Raw genomic sequence first — 17,679 nt, forward strand, 5'->3', positions numbered from 1 at the left:
CAGAAGTGTTGGAAGTGTCACTACTTTTGCTGTGATAAGTGCCTTTGTATGCTAATGAGCTTCCATAGGGACTGGTCACCAGAAAGACCCAGAGTTCCCAAATTCTTCAGGGAGGGGAGAGTCTGGATAGGGTGTTAGTCACCAATACTCAATGACTGGATCAGTCATGCCTGCATAGTAAAATCTCCATAAAAACCCCTAAGTGATGGGTTGGAGGGGCTTCTAGTGTAGTGAATGAATAGAAACACGTGAAAGGTTAAAAGCACTGAAGTAAAAAAAATCTTCAAGCAAACCTTCCCTAAGGCAAATACACCACTCATGTGATCAAAGACTCCTGGGTTTACTTTCTAATTTTATCACCGGGGCTCTGCAAGAAAAACTACGCAAACATACCTGGGGGCAGGCACCACCCTTTAGCAACCTGATTCGCAAAGTCTGGAGACTGATGGAAAACCAAACCTAAGTTCAGCAAACTAAAAGTGACACAGAAGTGTAATTCCAGAACAGTAACAGTCACCATTTCAAGGAATCTTCCAAGTCCCAGGCTCTACTCTGAGCACTTAGCATATGTATTGTCTTAAGTCTTTCCAAACCCTATCAGGTGGGGGATACTGTCTCTAACAAAGAAACTGAGTCTCAGAGAGGTTAATTAACTTCTCTGAAGTCATGCATGAATTTCTGGGGTCTTCCTGACCATCAAACACATCTTGTTAACTGCTGTATAATACTGACTCCCAGAAACTGTTTTACGTAAAGTATCTCTTTACAGTGATATTCTAGTGCACTGCAGAAAAGCAGGTGTTCCTGAGGTTATCACTCATCTTCATCATGTCCACAATCACCACTGAAAGTATTTCATATAAGGCTGCACATATGTGGCTTCCTTCAGAACTAGCTTTAGCCATAGAATGTGTGGGATCCACTGCAAAACAAAACTTGAGACACTTTTTGTTAAAAATTTCAACATAGCAACTGGCAAGCATTAAACCAAGGATTGTCCAAGGCACCTGCCCATGAATCTCGCCTGCTTCCCTCTGTTCCCATCTTTATGCCCAAATGGTCCAAGACTGCCTTGAGGGAAAACCCAGAAATTCTTACGGCAAAGAACTCATCCACTGAGCTCCTTGGTTGCTTTCATCTATTTATTCAGTAACTATCCTGTGATCCAATGACATGAGAACCTCAGAGGTTAATTTTAAATGCCTGCCACTGAGACACTAAAGCCACAGCTGGATAGAAGTGTGACCTTCCTGCTCCCTTACAACACGAACACGCTGTCATCTCACTGGTTTGCATCAGCAGCTCGCCTCAGAGGCAAGGAAAGTCCCCATTAGACAAATATATGGACACGTGAATCAATCCCTGACTCTCACGGGAGTGTGTCCTTTTACAAAAATACAGCATTTTCATGCCCACTTTAATGTTTTACCAATTGGGTTGAAACACGGGCTCGAATTCTGGGGTGACTGGCTGTCCCTACGAAAAGAATATCTCTTCGTGCTTCCACTCTCGGGTTGTTTATTCTGGGGGCTTTCCAACCCTTTCAAATGTTCCCTTTAATCCCTCAAATATCTTTCCCTCCTGCTTTAAAGACCCCTTCTGTCCCACGGTGGCCCTTTCATCTTAAAAAGTTTTTCAGTAACCCAGAGAAAACCCCTCTGGACATACCTGAGCTCCAGAACCAGCAGGTCTTGTTTGAGCCCTGGCGCTGACTCCCAGGGAGGATGAGGACAGGGACAAGGAAGAGGCCCTGGGGACAGAGTGGTTAGTGGTGACTGCTGTCAACTCACCACAAGCCAGCTTAGCCCAGGTGCCCCAACGTGGCCTTGGCCTCCAGGCTCTGGGCCTCTGGTTGATTTAATAAGTCCAGGTCACTTGGAATGTAAATAATCAAAGTCAGGGCTTCCTTTCCTAAAAATCCGGGCAACAGCTGGCGTTGGCATGGGAAAAAGGGATTCATCCTCTGGCTCTTTCTTCACGGTGGCAGGAAAATCCCCAGTGCCCAGCAGCTGGCCGACTTGCGGCTCCATCACGCCCCCTGCTGGACAGACTGGTTAGACCATTCTGATTACTGAATAATCCTGCGTAGGACATTGTGTGTGGAGATCTACAGTTGTTTTGTATTGAGACCTACTGAGAGTCTTCAGAGGGAGAAAGGAAAGAGTTAAAAAAAATTGTTTTAATTCTTTTATGCTTTGTTTTCACAACTGACAATGACTTCTGTATAGGAGGACACTAGAAAAGGCAGAATATGCTTTGATTCTACATTCATTTCAAAAGCTGCAGGGTGGGTACCTTGGTTCTGGATCTAGGAAGAAGCCAGCATTCACCTAAGGATGATGAGGATGAGTGGAGATAAGACTCAGGAAGGGGGTTTTATGCATTAGTCCTTTATCCAATAGTAGGACTCATACTGTACGGGCACTCCAAACCCAGAAAGAAGGTGCCTGACATAGTTTTTATTCTTATTCCAAAAGTACACAACAAAATAATGACCTCCTCTGAACGTGGCCAGTCACCAGAAAACTACAGAAAAGAACTCTGCTTCTAAAAAAACAAAACAAAAAAAAAACGACAGAAACATTTTCATTTATGTTTCTAGAAAACCCACATGCCAACTACAAGATACTATTTCCAGATCTGTGGGAGGCCACACCAGGGCAACTCTATTGGGAATGATTAAATGCACACTGAGAATCTCTTTAATAGCTAAAAGCAACAATTGAACCACAATGCTATCCGCTTCTGGTAGCTTTCCTTTTCTAAACCAGTGGTATAAGTAGTTAATCTGTCAAGTCCTGAAGTTTAGTCACGATGCAATTTAAAACTCATCTTCCTCTTAGGTCCTTTCTTTGCATCTGAGTGTCAAATTCATTTTAGCTTCTCCTTGTTTTCTTTTATAAAGAATGAGGAAAAGAAGTAGACAGACATGAGTCTGAGAGGAGGCAGGCAGTCTTTCGAAAGATGGAAAGACAGAGGGCTCAGAGATTCCTCTCTGATACACTTCATTGCCTTTTACAAGAACCACAGGTATGAGTTTGTAGTCTTTCCCATTCAGCAGGAGGGGGATATAACTGACTATGACAAGTATGTTTTCGGCTTCACACGGTGAGCTGCTCCCCCTCTGATTTTTCTTATAACCTACTTGAACCCTAATAATTCACTGCAATCAAAAACCTGATTATTGGCTGGTGGATGGGGATGCTCAACCGACCACCAGAACCTTACAAAGAGAACCATCTCCCTAAGAAGCAAAGGGCTGTGTTTTCTCAACTTTGGCCCTATTGCCAGCTTAAACCTGTTCCCTTTTGTCCTCTCTATGCCCTTGCATGTCTCTTCCCCAAAGCAGACAATGCAATTATACTACCACCTACTATGATAATGAGAATAAGTTGGGGCATAGATAGATGAATGCAGTCCTGACCCTTGAGAGACACCAGGAGAGTGAGTGAACAGACAGGAAAACACTTAGCACACTCTGTTACACCGAAGTGCTAAAAGACAGGTCTGAACAAGGTGCCGTGGGGACAGACTCTGGATGAGGCCCAGCTCAAGCATCACCTCTGCTGAGAATCTATCCCTCTTCCCCAGACTGATGTGGAGGAGTATCCAGTGAATGGTGCCTGGGCGCTCTGTGTTAGGATCTAGGAAGAGGCAATGATCAACCAGCCCTCCATGTGCTTCCACTCCAGTGAGAGGGCAGATGCAAATAAAAGGATAAGCTTTAAAAATATTTAGAACATGCAATCATAGGTATGCATTTGGAAAAGTGGCCAGATTATGGCAGGGGCTATAGCTGACCTGCTGTTAGGATGTGTGGTCTAATTGGAAGAGGGAGGCCACTGGGATCATGGCCTGGAAGGGTCCATCTCCCTTCCCTGCTCCTCTCTTCGCTCTCTGCTTCCTGAATGCCATGACATGAGTAGCTTTCCTCTGCCCAGGCCCTACCACCATGCCTTTCTGCCTTCAAGCCAGCTGACTGTGGACTAAAAAGGTGATCCAAAATGAAGCACTTCTCCCAAGTTGTGGGTGTCAGGTATCATGTCCCAGTGGCAAGAAAGTGTCTAAGAGAGGGAATGAGGCAGGACTGAGAAAGGGAGGCCCCTCTTAGGTGGGGTGGAGAGAGAAGGCTGCTCTTGGAAATGGTACTGAAGCTGAGAACCAAAGGATGCTCTAGGGTAAGAGGGGACTGGCCCTTCTGACAGATGCTGGGAGATGGAGGTAGAAACTCCTTCAGGAAGGAGAATGGGTCCTAAGTGAGAGGACAGAGACCAGAGCACAGGGCATTTGAAGAACTAAAAAGTGGAAGCTGTGCAGCTTCTGGGGGTGCAATAATAGTTGTTAGGGCTAATGTGATGGATGGGGCAATGGAGAGACAGGGCTAGACTCAAAGACTTTTTTGAAGAGAAGACCAGGTAAGCTTATTAATTGGGGCTGGAGGAAGAAAAAAAAACAGGACTCATACCTGTGTGTTTGACTTTGAATACCTAGATGGATGGCAGTGCCGTTTACCCAGATGAAAGAAACTTGGGAGGGAATAAAAATGAGTCTGCAGGAAATAAAATCAAGAGTTCTGCTGTAATTTCCAGATGCTCATGCACTGCACAAATGGAGACATCAATTAGGCCATAGGACTTATCAATTTGGAGGTGGAGAAAAGACCTGCAACAGAAATACACATTGAAGGGATATCAGGATACATGTGGTATATAAAGGCCCAAGAACAGATACAAAGGAAATACAGAGCCCAAAAGAAGACAGATAAAGAATGCGTCCAAGGAAGTTTCACAAGATACATGGCACAAATGAAGGGTTAAGGGGAAGGAAAGACAAATTCCAACTGGGGAGACATAGGAACTTGTGGAAGGTGAATCTAAAAGAAAATAGCAACTACTACCAAACTGTATCCAAACTAGCTTGTTGAGTCATGAGGCTGTAGAAGTAAGCGAGCTGGCCGGCAGATCTGTCACTCTATGGATCATGGGGATGGATTGCGTGGATCTCGAAATCTAGGCAGGTGACTCTTCCTCCCTCTCTGTTCTGAGTTGTCCTTCCCTGCACTGTAAGATCAAACAGAAAGACTGCAGGAAGCTTTGGCTAAGTGCTTCCAGGGCCATACTGCCCCTCTCTGGAAGACCCCTAAAACCAGCAATGAGTGCCTCTGGCTCCAATTCTTTCCTTCAACAGCTCCTTCCAGGAAGTGTATTCAAGACCTCCTCTTCACCAACCAAGCCTTTCCCTTAGTGTGTTAACACTCCTAGACCACACATACCTGCAAACTAAGGCGAATATCCCAACATGCGATCCTGCTGTCCCCTATAGCTAATTTCCCATTCCTATCCTCCCCTCGACTACCACTCTTTTTAAAAAGCTTACGTTTATTTTCTCTCCATACATCCTCAGCCTACACCAACATAGAGGCAGAAGCCATCACTTTGCTGACCCTGCCCTGGCAAAGGACACTGGTGGCCTTGAAATGGATTGACCCTGTGACCACTCTGCAGTGTGTACATGATTCATTCTCACTACATCCTGTGACACTGTCAGCCCCTGCAAGACACCTGCTCTCTCCTGACTCCCTTCTTCCTTCCTGGCACGCTGCACATCATGAATCACCTCCCTCTTCCCATCTTAATAGATGGTAGAACTTCCAGGACTTCCTTTTTCTGTCTCTGTGATCTTTGGGGGTAGCTTAATTACTTCTATGACTACAAATAACACTCCAGACATCCCCCAGCCACTCATGTCAGCTTCTTCACCTAATGTAAAAACTCCAACCTAGCCAGTCATCACCTCCTTCTTCAAATGTGCCATTTCTCTCCTGAATTCCTCCTTTTCTACATCCATCCCATCTCCCTCTTTGCTTAAGCCAGAAATCTAAGAGATAGCTCTAGGCTCTCCTTCCTGCTCCCCCCTACATGCACTTGGTCACTGAGTACTTTTAATATCTCTGGAATCTGGTAACCCATATCCATCCCAATGCCCTAGTTCAGGCATATCTCCCACCACTGCTGTCTTTTAACTGGACTTAGAGCCCCATCTCATTTCCCCATTCATATTCCACCCAACATTGTTATAATAACAAAGACTTGTAGATAACCTAAATTTCTGTCACTCAAGGACTGGTTAAGTCAATTATTATATAAGCATATAGCAGAATATTATCAGACATTATATGTTTCTGTATATATTTGTATACCATCATATAAAGCAGAGAAATGTCAGCACAGAAACCCTGCTGGAAGTTGACAGAATGCCTGATTCCTTGAAGCAATAAAAGAGGGCAGAAGATATTCCTGAAAGGCATCATCCAGTCCACTGCTCACTTTACCCCAAGGTAAAGACTCCATAGGAAATAGCACTGGTAAGAATATAAATATATCAGTTTCAATACTGGAAATATCAATGATAATTATACTCTGGTTCCCATCGATTTATTTATTCTTCTTCCTGGCTCCTTGCATTAAACTAACCACTCTAGGTAGAACTCAGATTAGCATAACTAGAGTTGCCTTCCTTCTCCAAGGCAGAGATTTCAGTTACCCATCTTCCCATTGGATCAGGCATCCTGGAAGAACTGGAGCAGAGAGAATGGCTCCTGCCATCTTTCCTTGGTAGCTGTGGGTCACAGCTAAGAAGAAAAAGGTGACAAGCCCTAATTCTTCCCACGCTTGCCCACAAGAATCCACTTCCTCTTCCATTTTCTCCCTACTATGTCCTCTTTTTAAGATCTAGCTTTAACCTTCTGAGCTTCTATAAGCTAACAAAATGGAGACTACCAGTTATTTTAAAATGGCCATGGTCTTTAGGATTCCAACTGAGTAGCTATATTAGCTTGGTTTTCTTTGCATTTCTCTGAGAAAAGCCTCTGAAAAGGACTTCTAAACATGCACAGTGATGACATATAAATAACTTTTTATTATAACACAACAAGAAAGGCTTGACTTTTTCAACTATTTTTACCTTCTAATAAATCTGGAACTTTTATATATAAATAAATATATAAAATATAGCTTTGTTGATTTATCTACAATTGACAAATTGATCTATGTATTTATGGTGTACAACGTGATGCTTTGACATAGGTATGCATTATGGAATAGCTAAATCAAGGTAATTAACATTTCCATGGTCTTGCACATGTATTATTTTGTGGTGAGGACATGTGAAATGTGCTCTCAGCAGTTTTCAATTCTCAGCAAGTGTACAATACATTGTTATTAACTGTGGTCTCCATGTTGTACAACAGATCCCTGGAACTGATTCTTCCTTATATAACTGTAATTTCATTTTCTTTAATCTACAAAGTATAGCATTATATTATAGATGATAGCTTTATGGAGGCCTGGATATTCAGAATGAAGCAACTGCATTCATGATCTTGTCTCCCCAACATATGAACTTGGAGTCTATGTCGAATGCTGTGGTCACCCTTGGGCCTCAACCAGGACAGAAAGGTTCACTGGCTCAGCTGCTGGGAGTGTGAGTAAGTGACAGCTCTTACCTCTACCCCACTCCCAAACCTTGTCCTGTACTCACTCAGGCCCCATGGCTACTAATGCAAGGGTGGAAAGACCCTGCATCTTGTCTCAACAGGGGACCACTCTAAAGTGCAATCCTTGCTCCAGATCTTCCCGTGGGCATGCTGAGACCTGTGCTGTGACTGTTTGAACCTCTCCCTTTGCTCCCCTTACCGGGACTTTATGCTGACAGCACTAATTTATAGTCAACTTCATGCCCTGGCATCTCCATCTCAGAGTCTCACCAACCAACCAGCAACAATGCCCCGAATTCAACACACGGAGGTCTGGGAAAAGAATACAAATCTGAGTATTCTCAGATTCATAGATGAACTCCTAAAATGATGAGTTCTTCATCTGAAATCTGAGCAATTAGTCATGATCTGAAAATCAATGGTCCTTCCAGTGCTATGAGCCCATGATGATTTCATGTATAAGTCTGCTGATTGATGACTCTGAATCCCAGAAAAACACTGGGGAATATTCCGTCTATAATTCCATTACTCTCTAATCCATTCTCAGAAATTAGTTCAATATTTACTCTCAACACTTTTCCTAGACCATATGTTGCATGTAAATATAAAAAATAACAGCTGAGCCACTCCCCTAGGTGCCATCACTCCCTGACTCCATAGGGAGTCTGAGATGAGTGCCAGGTCAGTTGATTCCAATCCATTTCACCCCTTAACAAGTTCATCCGATTGCGTTTTGCTTACGTTGACTTCCATGCACTTTCCCAATAAAGCTGGATACCAGATCCCAACTGTCTTTTTAAGGAAAGACTGAGATAAAAAACAAAAACCCAATTTGGTCTATACCAGTTGGCTTCTCCTGATACCCAATGGAAGGGAGCATTTCCCTTCTTTTTTCTGTCTTCCTTTTCCTTATCTTCCTTCATGCACTGCCACATCTTCCATTTGAAATTCTCTGGTTTAATGTCTACAAATACATATGACAGTTGTTCTCAGTTGCCTAAATTTATTTCTACTTTCCTCTTATGGTGGCATTTTCTTTAAATGTCCCATTTCCATTCAAAGATAAACTAACTGCTTTCTGGAATTATTACTGTGCTTCTTGCACACAGCCACTTATAATCATCATAACCTTTGTTCTTCAGGGACACTTGCTTATCTTGCTGTCTCTCAACAAAATGGCTGGAGACTCTCACTGGAGCCACAGCAAAACACAGTGCAGAAATGTGAGGTTCAATCCCCAGAACCAGGGGGGAAAAAAAAAACATCAAAAGCAAACAAGCACAAACAACAACAAAGAGCGAGTCTGTGAAAGTTTAAGACAATGTGGATTAATTGCAAAATACACACACTATGAAGCATCATAGAATTATATGGCAACAAAACAAGGAACCCAGCCACAACAGAAAATCTAAACTTCTCTCAGGTTCAGTTTCTCCATTTGCAAAATATTCAGTAGGAGCTTTCCTGAGGATTGAATGAAGTCACATAGGTATTGTATATATTCATTTGAATAAGTTAAAATGAATTGTCCTATCTATATCTATCTATACTAATAATATGGACACTATTGATCTATGGCAACCATTCACTATTACCAAATAATATGTTTGGTAGAGGAACTTGTTTTTCATCACAAGAGAATGGAATGTTGTGGAAAGTGGGATTCCCTAATAATTGAAGGCTTCCAAAGGGAGTCAGGTGTTTAGTCTGGCCCCTGTTGCATAATATACAGAAATATGGCCTCTGAAAGATTTCTTCCTCAATGCAAAAGGCATCCCTAGGTCATCAGTGTTTGCATCTGTTACAAAACAAAAAACATCAGTCTATTGCTAGAGCAATAGAGCCAATAGCTGTTTTGAGAAAGTGGGCAAGTTAAGTCACAATCCTAAACAACCACACTTGAAGACTGCAAAAGGAAGAGGAAACTCCAGGGGCTGCTAAATGTTCAGCCACACCACTAACATGCACATATCCAAGGCACACTATTCCAAAGACTGGCCCACGTCATCATAACCTGGGATGTTTCAAAGCACTGCATCTAGAAGGAGACAATGCTCTTCACTTCTTGATAATCAATAATTGCAGAAGATGGGAAAGAGGAACCCTGCTCCACTGCTGGTGGGAGTGTAGACTGGTGCAACCACTGTGGAAATCAGTATGGAGAAAGCTCAAAGAACTAGGACTGGAAGTCTCATTTGATCCCGCTATTCCTCTGGTGGGTATCTTCCCCAAGGAATTAAAAGAATCATACCACAGTGATATATGTGCACCCATGTTCGTAGCAGCACAGTTTGTGATAGCTAAAACTTGGAAACAGCCCAAATGCCCATCAATTGGAGACTGGATAAAGAAAGTGTGGTTTTTTTATAAAATGGAGTACTACTCAGCCATAAAAAATGAGAAATTAGAGACATTTAGAGCTAAGTGGATGCACATTGAGGCCATACTCTCAAGTGAAATAAATAGGACACACATGTATAAATACCGAATAGTTTCTCTGGTGTGAGAAACTGAAAGTGTAAATAAGGACTAAAAGGTATAATAGATAATGTGAAATAGGAAGAAAAGGGGCAATGGGGAAGGAGAAGTGGGAGGGGTAGGGGAAAGGAAAGAAGGGAATGGCATTAATATGAGAAAATGAAAAATGGAAACAAAGTCTTTATAAATAGGGAGGAATGGAGGGGTTGAAGGGAGGGCTGGGGAAGGGGAAAAAAATAAGAACCAAGAGAGACTATGTAAGGGTGCAAATTTCCAATGATGACTGTCATTATATTGTATACCTAAAATGCACCAATGATTAGAATGAATAATTGATAACGCGAAATAGGAAGAGAAGGTCCAAAAGGGTAGGGGTAGTGGGACGGGTAGGGGAAAGGAAAGAAGGGAAATGAAAAATTATGAGAAATGGAAAAAATGGAAACAAAGTCTTTGTAAATAGGGAAGGGTGGAGGGGGTGAAGGGAGGGCTAGGAATGGGGAAAAAATAAGAATCAAGATGCATCATGTAGCTCCCAATGAGAAATGTAAATGTGTTGTGTACCTAAAATGTACCAATAAAAGAATTTAAGTAAAAATAACGATGATAATAATAATTGCAAAAGAATTCCTTATTAAGAACAACCCAGAGCAAAGCTAAAGCCAATAAAATAACAAGAAGTGGTTAAAGGCTTCAAAAGGAAAACTGCTGAATTACTTTTCATTACATAGAAGTGGAGTTCTCAAGAAGCCTTCCAGTCCAAAACCCTAGGCAATGGAACACCCAGAGGATGGAATCCAAGCCCTCAGTGCTTCAATAGTAGCTTTGGAGATGTAATGGGTTAAATAAGTACCGAGGGTGAAGAGTTCCGCAGAAACTGTGCCCAGCCTTCAAGACACATGCTCTGTCTCAGGGTACAGCCACTCCTCAGCCCCAGCAAACTCCTGCCTCTGCAGGACAGAGGTGTGGCTGACTGATTAGGGGTATGGATCCAGGCCCCAAGATCACTGCCTGACTTTCCACTCACTGGCAGTGGGCACTTAGACAATTTATGAATCATTCTATACCTCAGTGTTTACACCAGCAAAATATGACTAATAATAGTCCCCGTGGCAGCATATCGTTATAAGCATTAAATAAGTTAATAAATGTAAAGTACTTTTTAAAATATTGGGCTGTAACTACTCAATAAATGGTACAAAGCCGGAAAGCAAATTCTTTTTCATTAGACCATCTGATTTCAAGAGAAGCCAGAATCAGACCTTTTTTAAGGGTGAAATATGTTTCAGTTAAGCAACTAAACTGAATATTTTTGAAATGCCCTATGAGAAAAAAATATACACTGGGCCGCATGCAGTCTGCAGGTGCCCTGCACGTGACATTCAGTGCTGTACCAAGAGCAAAACCCGGGCAGAGGCAGACGGGTCTCACCCACCCTCAACTTCGTCACCTGCTCTGTGATCCACAGAGCACAATGCCTGGGAACCAGGGATGGCAGGAGGACACAACGGAAAGGCCTGTGCCAGATTACAAACAGCAAGTGACAGATGGCCCCCTGATCAAATGTAACAGAAGAAAGTACTCTCCGCAATTTAAATGATGCCTTTAATATACAAGGGAGCCTGTGGACAATGTCTCCACCTTTGTCCTCTAAGACTTCATTCAAGGACTTTAACATTTGGTCTGCTGGGACCCATCCTACAGGGAACTGGGATTGACACCGATCAAGTCCAGCTGCCAAAATGGAGCTCATTCCCTTCATCCCATTTGCAAAGTGCAGTTCATTGCTCAGTGAGTCTATGATTCAAAGCAGCTGCCAAGATTGCCAAAATCACCAGCCAGAAGTTCAGCAGACAGCGGTAGATCTGCTTGTCTAAGTGAGACATCAGTAGATGAATGAAAAAAAAAAATGAGTAAATAGCAACACTGTTGAGAAAACCACCTTTTCAAAACAAAACAAAGCAAAACAAAAAAGCCCTAAAACAATGAGGTATTCTCTTTAAAAGTTTAAGAATCTACCCTTCATTGTCCATTAATCCTGCTGGTCCATTGTCTTTTCTGCCATTATGTAAAGACAACCTGACAGGTTTATAAAGAGATGCCAGTCCTTTTCTATTCCACCAACAAATATGCAGCCCATCTGCCTCCAGTCAATGATGAGCATGTGGAAATAGAGCAATGAGATATTTTTAAGCACTCCCTTAATTAATTCATTCCAAGGACTTGGCACTTGGAACATTATGGAGTGAGGGATGGACAGAGGGTGGAGAGAGCAAGCTCACAATCCTGGTAAATAAAAGAGATTTGCCATAATCTGGATTCCAAAGCCCTTTCTATGAAGCATCCTGACTGCCCCCAGCAAGCTGTTAGGGGCATGCAAGTGAGAGCTATAAGCATGGCAATGGCAGGCATTTGGTAGATTTTTTTTTTTTTCAGACTGTGAGGACAAGTTCTTAAAATGAAAACAAAACTAAAATTTTATCTTGAAAATGGCACTTCTGCCTTCTACTGCTAAGGTTTTATTAGAGTAAAATAGTTATCGCAGGTGATCAAAATGAAGTGAAGAAGATTCAGTTCGTTCTGAGAGGCAAACAGTCCAATGAGGGAAATATTCAATATAGAAAACAGTTTAGTTTACCTTTAGAAGGCGGAAAACCAGACACGTGGGCATTGTGTGATACAGCCATGGGGGAAGGTGGAGAGCTTTTCTTTGAAATCAACCTGTGTTGAGCTTCCCAGTGTGAAAAAGCTTTGCAATTCTGGAAGCGTAGGGTTTACGGCACACTGATCCAGAAAGCTCGCACTTAGCTGCTAGATATTTCTTGCTTTTGGAGCCGAAGCATCATGTTTTAAGGACTTCCTTATTTGACACATCCCTTAAAGACAAAGCCCAAGGAGAGGACACCTAATTATGTCACATAAAGGGGAAAAGAAATCATCACTGATACTACTGCACAGACCTGTTTTTGATTTCTAATAACCTCATGCTTCCACCTTACGAATTTCATTTGGATTTAGAAATTATTTCTTGAGAATTAAGCTTTCAATTGCACACAGGAGACTGTCTTAGTAAACATGAAATGGCTTTCTCATAACGCCCCTAATATCCATTTTTACCCAAGGGGGGCAATTTCTATATTCTAGAAAACAAGAAACAAAATTCCGGCAAAGCCTGAGGCACACACTATGCAAATCCCTCTAGAGCCCAAACCCCTGGCCCTCCACTCACCCCTCAGTAAATCCACTCCACGGGGTCCTCTTCCAGCTGACCCCAACTTCATCCCCCGGGGGAAGGAGGAGGCCAATGTTATCTTTTGCTTTCCTTTGCTTGAAATAATAAATTCAGGGGTCTCCTTCTCCAGAGTCTTTAGCTGCCCACAGTTTTCTACATCACATTCTTTCTAAGTCAAACTGAAACCCAAGCCCTCGTGATTGGCTTTTACCCTGGCACCTTGGTTCCTGGGAGCTAATCAGAAAACAAATCACCTTGAATTTCTGAAATACTGTAGTGACCTAGCTGTCCCTCGCCCTGAAAATGTATAATGCTTGCTTCTCCAGCATCTGGACACTCCACTGTGACCACTCAATAACAGACACTAGTCTATCTACCAGCCACTACTTACAATCTCTTTTCATTTTGGGTCAAGGACCTAAAAACTATCTCTAATTCTATCTACAACAAAAGACACAGAAAAAGTAATGTTCAGCTGGGTGTTTAGCTCAGTGGCACCGCACCTGCCTCACAAGCGCAAGGTCCTGAGTTTGATCCCAGGTACAAAAAAAAAAAGAATGTTCAACCATCAAATTAAACCTTGCTTTACAAGAAAATGCTTCTTGACATCTGGGAACTACTAAAGAGACACTGTTGATTTTTACAGAAACCAGATACTCATAATCTCAATTCCAAATAATCAGAAACTTGAAGTAACCAGACAATGGTGAGTATGGTGTACAAAAGGCAAAGATCAAGTGTAGGGAACAGGGGAAGCGGACGTTACTAGAACCTCTGCAGTGAGTCCTGGTCTCCTGCGAGCCACGGCAGCACACGGCAAATTACAGGAAAGGTAGAAAAATGAGACTGAGAAGAAGCTGAGCTTTGGGTCTGATCAGTGCTGCTCTGGGCAGCAAACACAAAAGCCCCCAGCTTACCACACCTTTTATTCAGTACATCGGGAGAAACAAAGTGTAACAAGTGACTTGCAGACAGTTCAGTACATCCTGCGTAAGTAAGATGTAATAATCCAAGAACAAGGAGGAACTGGGTAGATGTTTGTTCCTCCCAGGATGTTTTCAGCTCCCAGGATGTTTCTTGTCCTGGAGAATCCCAGCATCACCGATCATTGAGGTCTCAGTTGTGATCGGAGGCCAAAATGCAATTATGTCTCGGAATTCCATAGCTGGGTTGTAGGCAGGAGAACTAGGCTAACCAAATGATTTTACCCTAAAATTATGTTGCATTGCTCCCAACAAGCAAGTACATACATTATAAAGAAAATATTCTAAAAGGCAACTTGTAGGTTTATACACCAAGTATTTGAGACAAAGCCAGTTATCTTCTGTACCAACTAGCCCAGCTTACTCTTCAGTGATACCTGATGTTTCCAGAGAAAACCCCACAGCTCTGCCAAGTCCTGGATCCTCCTGAGAAGATATTATATTCTATATAGTTTTATTCCTAAAGTCTATTTTCATTGGACTGTCTCCTTCATAGAATTATTAAAAAACTCAAATGTTGTAATGCACATGAATGTTTTCAAATTGAAGTGCTAAATAAGCATAAGATATCACTGTTGCGTTTAACAGTTCTTTAAAAATTGGTAATCAGTGTATTTTGTTGATGGCATCTACATCATGACATAAACCAAAATGGTCAGTTTACCAAAGTACTCCACGGTAAATTCTTAGGTCAGAGTTGAATTAAAAATACATAAATTGAAAGCTATAATCACATGGCTATTTTGGCATACTTCTCCATAATGGATGTTTGAAAAAAAAAAACAGCTTTAATATTGCTGGAGGGCAAAGGCTAGCAAAGGAGACCATCCTGGGAAATCTTGGTGAATTTTCCTTTACAAGTGGTATTAACCAAGAAATACCAGCCTAAAAGAAAAATTTAGTAATAAAAGTTCTCAACTGGAGCTTCTGAAAGTCAGCTCCCAGACTGTTACGTGTTCATGTGCCCCATGCCCCAAAGCCTAGCATGGATGTTCTACCCAACAAGGATTCACTAAATGCTCCTGGAAAAAAGGGCTTTGAGAATATCTTTGGCTGATCTTAAATAATGGATCGCAGATCTTTCTGCTCTTACTGCTCTTAAATAATGGATCACAGATCTTTCTATATGTGTTCCCTAGCCTTCCAGGTTTTGGGTTTTTTTTTTTTAACCTCTTTAAATGCACGTTTCTTTGTTCAATCTTTTCTTAACAATGCACAATAAAGATGACTTATTGTATGTGAGTCTTTCTTAGATACTAAAATTTACTTCTGCTCTGTATTTAATGTCCAGTAATTCAGCAGTTGTCATTGAGGACAAAGGTGAGATAAACACACTCAGTTTGGAAAGTTCTGGTGTCTTCACTTCTTCCTTCTTTATCTGGCCAGCAAATTTGGGAATGAGTTGGATGCAGGATTTGACAGAGGACCATCATTCATCTTTTTCACGGATGTTTTCCAACCTAGTCTTTACAAGCAAAGGTAAGTTTAGAAAGGCCTTAAAGGTAGCCAGAAAAGCCTTTATATCTTTTCTAATATGAAAGCCTTTCAAGAAAAACACGGAGAGGCACCTATATTACCCTATATGGATTCTTTATATTTAATTTAGCGATCTGGGTGTTTTTGGTTTTTGTTTTTGCACAAGATACCACCTCCCTCCTTTTTGGTAGGTGTCTTTCTTGAAAATATTTTTGAGAAACAGTTATTTTAAAAGTCCACATTGCTAAGCCTGTTAGAGCAAAAAGAGGAAATTTCATATTATGACCTCTCTGGAAGGACTCCAGGGGACTGAGAAAGGATCAGTTCCTTCCCTTGGACACAGACAGCTTTAAAACTGTTTTCCTTTGTTTCAAGTTGGAGTCAGGATACCGGGCGCTTTGGACACCAGGTCTTCACTCCTGCTGAGAGAGCCATTCCCCTCAAACTAGCCTGTGGAGTTGATAAAACATAGGACAGAAACTCTGGAAAGAGCCAGGGCCAAAGACTTCTCCAGTTGAGCCCAGAGGCGACCCTGATATTTACTTTTCAGGCAACATACAAGTGGCTCATTGCCATCTTCTGCATTCATCCTTGGACCGAGTTCTCCCACCAGTCATGTTATTCCCGCTCAAACTCTACCAAGCCTGAAATGTTTTCTGGGAGACACAGGTCCAGAGACCGACCCTTCCTTAGACACGCGAGTGTTCACGGGATCTTTTTGCCTCTCGCAGCCCCAACTCCCTCTTTCCGACAACAGCGGTCTTTATCAGTAAGTGCTTTCTCCATGCTAACTGTAGGCTCAGGAGGCAAGAGGCTACTCCAGGGCCTTGGAGAAAACAGAGAAGCCAACAAGAGTCTGAAGACTCCTATCCTGCCCAAAACTACAAGTTTTCCCGCCTCCTCCCGGGAAGCACCCAAATCTTTTTTCACTCCGCCTTGGAGCTGGCCAGTCCGCCACCCAGGGTCAAGGAGGGATCCGAGGGCTCTCAGAGCCGCGCCGCTACTGCAAACGTGGCGTTCAAGGCCAGCGCGCGCTGATCCTCGCCCCGCCCCGGCCCTGGTCTAGCTCATTCATTCCGGCGGGTCCCCCATTCCCAGCCGGGGTCGCGCTCGCCCACTGCACTCCCCCACCACACCCTGGCCAATCCGTATTGTTTTTAAATCACAAAAGTAATCTCAAGAGGATTTTTTTTCTTCACACTTTTCACACCTCCACAGTACCTTACCCGTGCAATTAAAACAACCCCTTCTCTCTCTCTCTCTCTCTCTCTCTCTCTCTCTCTCTCTCTCTCTCTCTCTCTCTCTCAGCCGTCTTCGCTCTTCCACCATCCCCGAGGCCCAGCGCTACACCTCTCGGTCCCCAACCCGGATGGGGGACCGCCACCCCCGCGCGGCTCCCAGAAAAGCCCCCTCACCCTTCAGTGGATGCCATGGTCTGGGGAACGCCCCCTCCTCTTCGGCACAGTCCGGAAGCGGCGGGCGAGGGAGCGAGCGGGTGCCGGGTGAGCTGAGAGCGCGGCGGGGAGCGGTATTTAAGGGGTACTCTCTCCCCGCCCTTCCTCCCCCCTCCTGGGTAAGCCCTTTAGCGCCTCAACGGGCGCTGCAGGCTCCTGTGGGCGCTAATCCACGTCCCAGCTCTCCACGGCGCGCGCCCGGCGTTCCCCTCCGCGCGTCGCCGTGGCGCTCGGAGAGACGCTTGGGGGAAACCGAGGCTGGCTGCCCGCGGTCAGCACTGTCTCTGGGGCTGTAAGAGAGAGCGAGCCAACGGCGCGCCCCCGCCGCCGCCACCTGTGCTTTGCTGCGGGGCCGGCGGCGTGAGAGCGGGGGAGTGTGGCGAGCGTGCGCGCGTGTCCGGGGCTGTGCGCGCCGGGGGAGGCGGCGGAGGCCCCTGCGCTCTGGCTCGGCGCCGGCCGGGAGGGATTGCAAGGTTTAGCCCCGCCGGAGCTGGGGATTTGCAGGCGATCCCTCTCTATTTTCGTCGAGAGCTGACATCACCCGCGCCGTAGCCTCGGGCGACT

General features: G+C 43.7%; 1 protein-coding gene across 3 annotated transcripts in view; it reads right to left on the reverse strand.

Annotated features, from left to right (window-relative positions):
• Window positions 1-17,679, reverse strand: part of Slc1a2 (solute carrier family 1 member 2) — a 150,446-nt gene extending 132,767 nt beyond the window's left edge. Inside the window, exon 1 of one of the 3 annotated variants that reach the window (XM_087205597.1) lies at window positions 17,077-17,679. Coding sequence is in view for 1 of the 3 variants with exons in the window: in XM_004852038.3 (XP_004852095.2) it covers window positions 17,077-17,093 (17 nt within the window). In the remaining 2 variants the exon portion in view is untranslated. Of the gene's footprint in view, window positions 1-13,199; window positions 13,429-17,076 lie in introns of those variants that run through there. The other 2 variants (XM_004852038.3, XM_013074848.3) reach the window with 2 other exon arrangements.

The sequence above is a fragment of the Heterocephalus glaber genome, unplaced genomic scaffold (assembly GCF_053883595.1).
Source record: "Heterocephalus glaber isolate CG9 unplaced genomic scaffold, H.glaber_assembly_v1.0 deba00000594, whole genome shotgun sequence".
Classification (NCBI taxonomy): Eukaryota; Metazoa; Chordata; class Mammalia; order Rodentia; family Bathyergidae; genus Heterocephalus; species Heterocephalus glaber.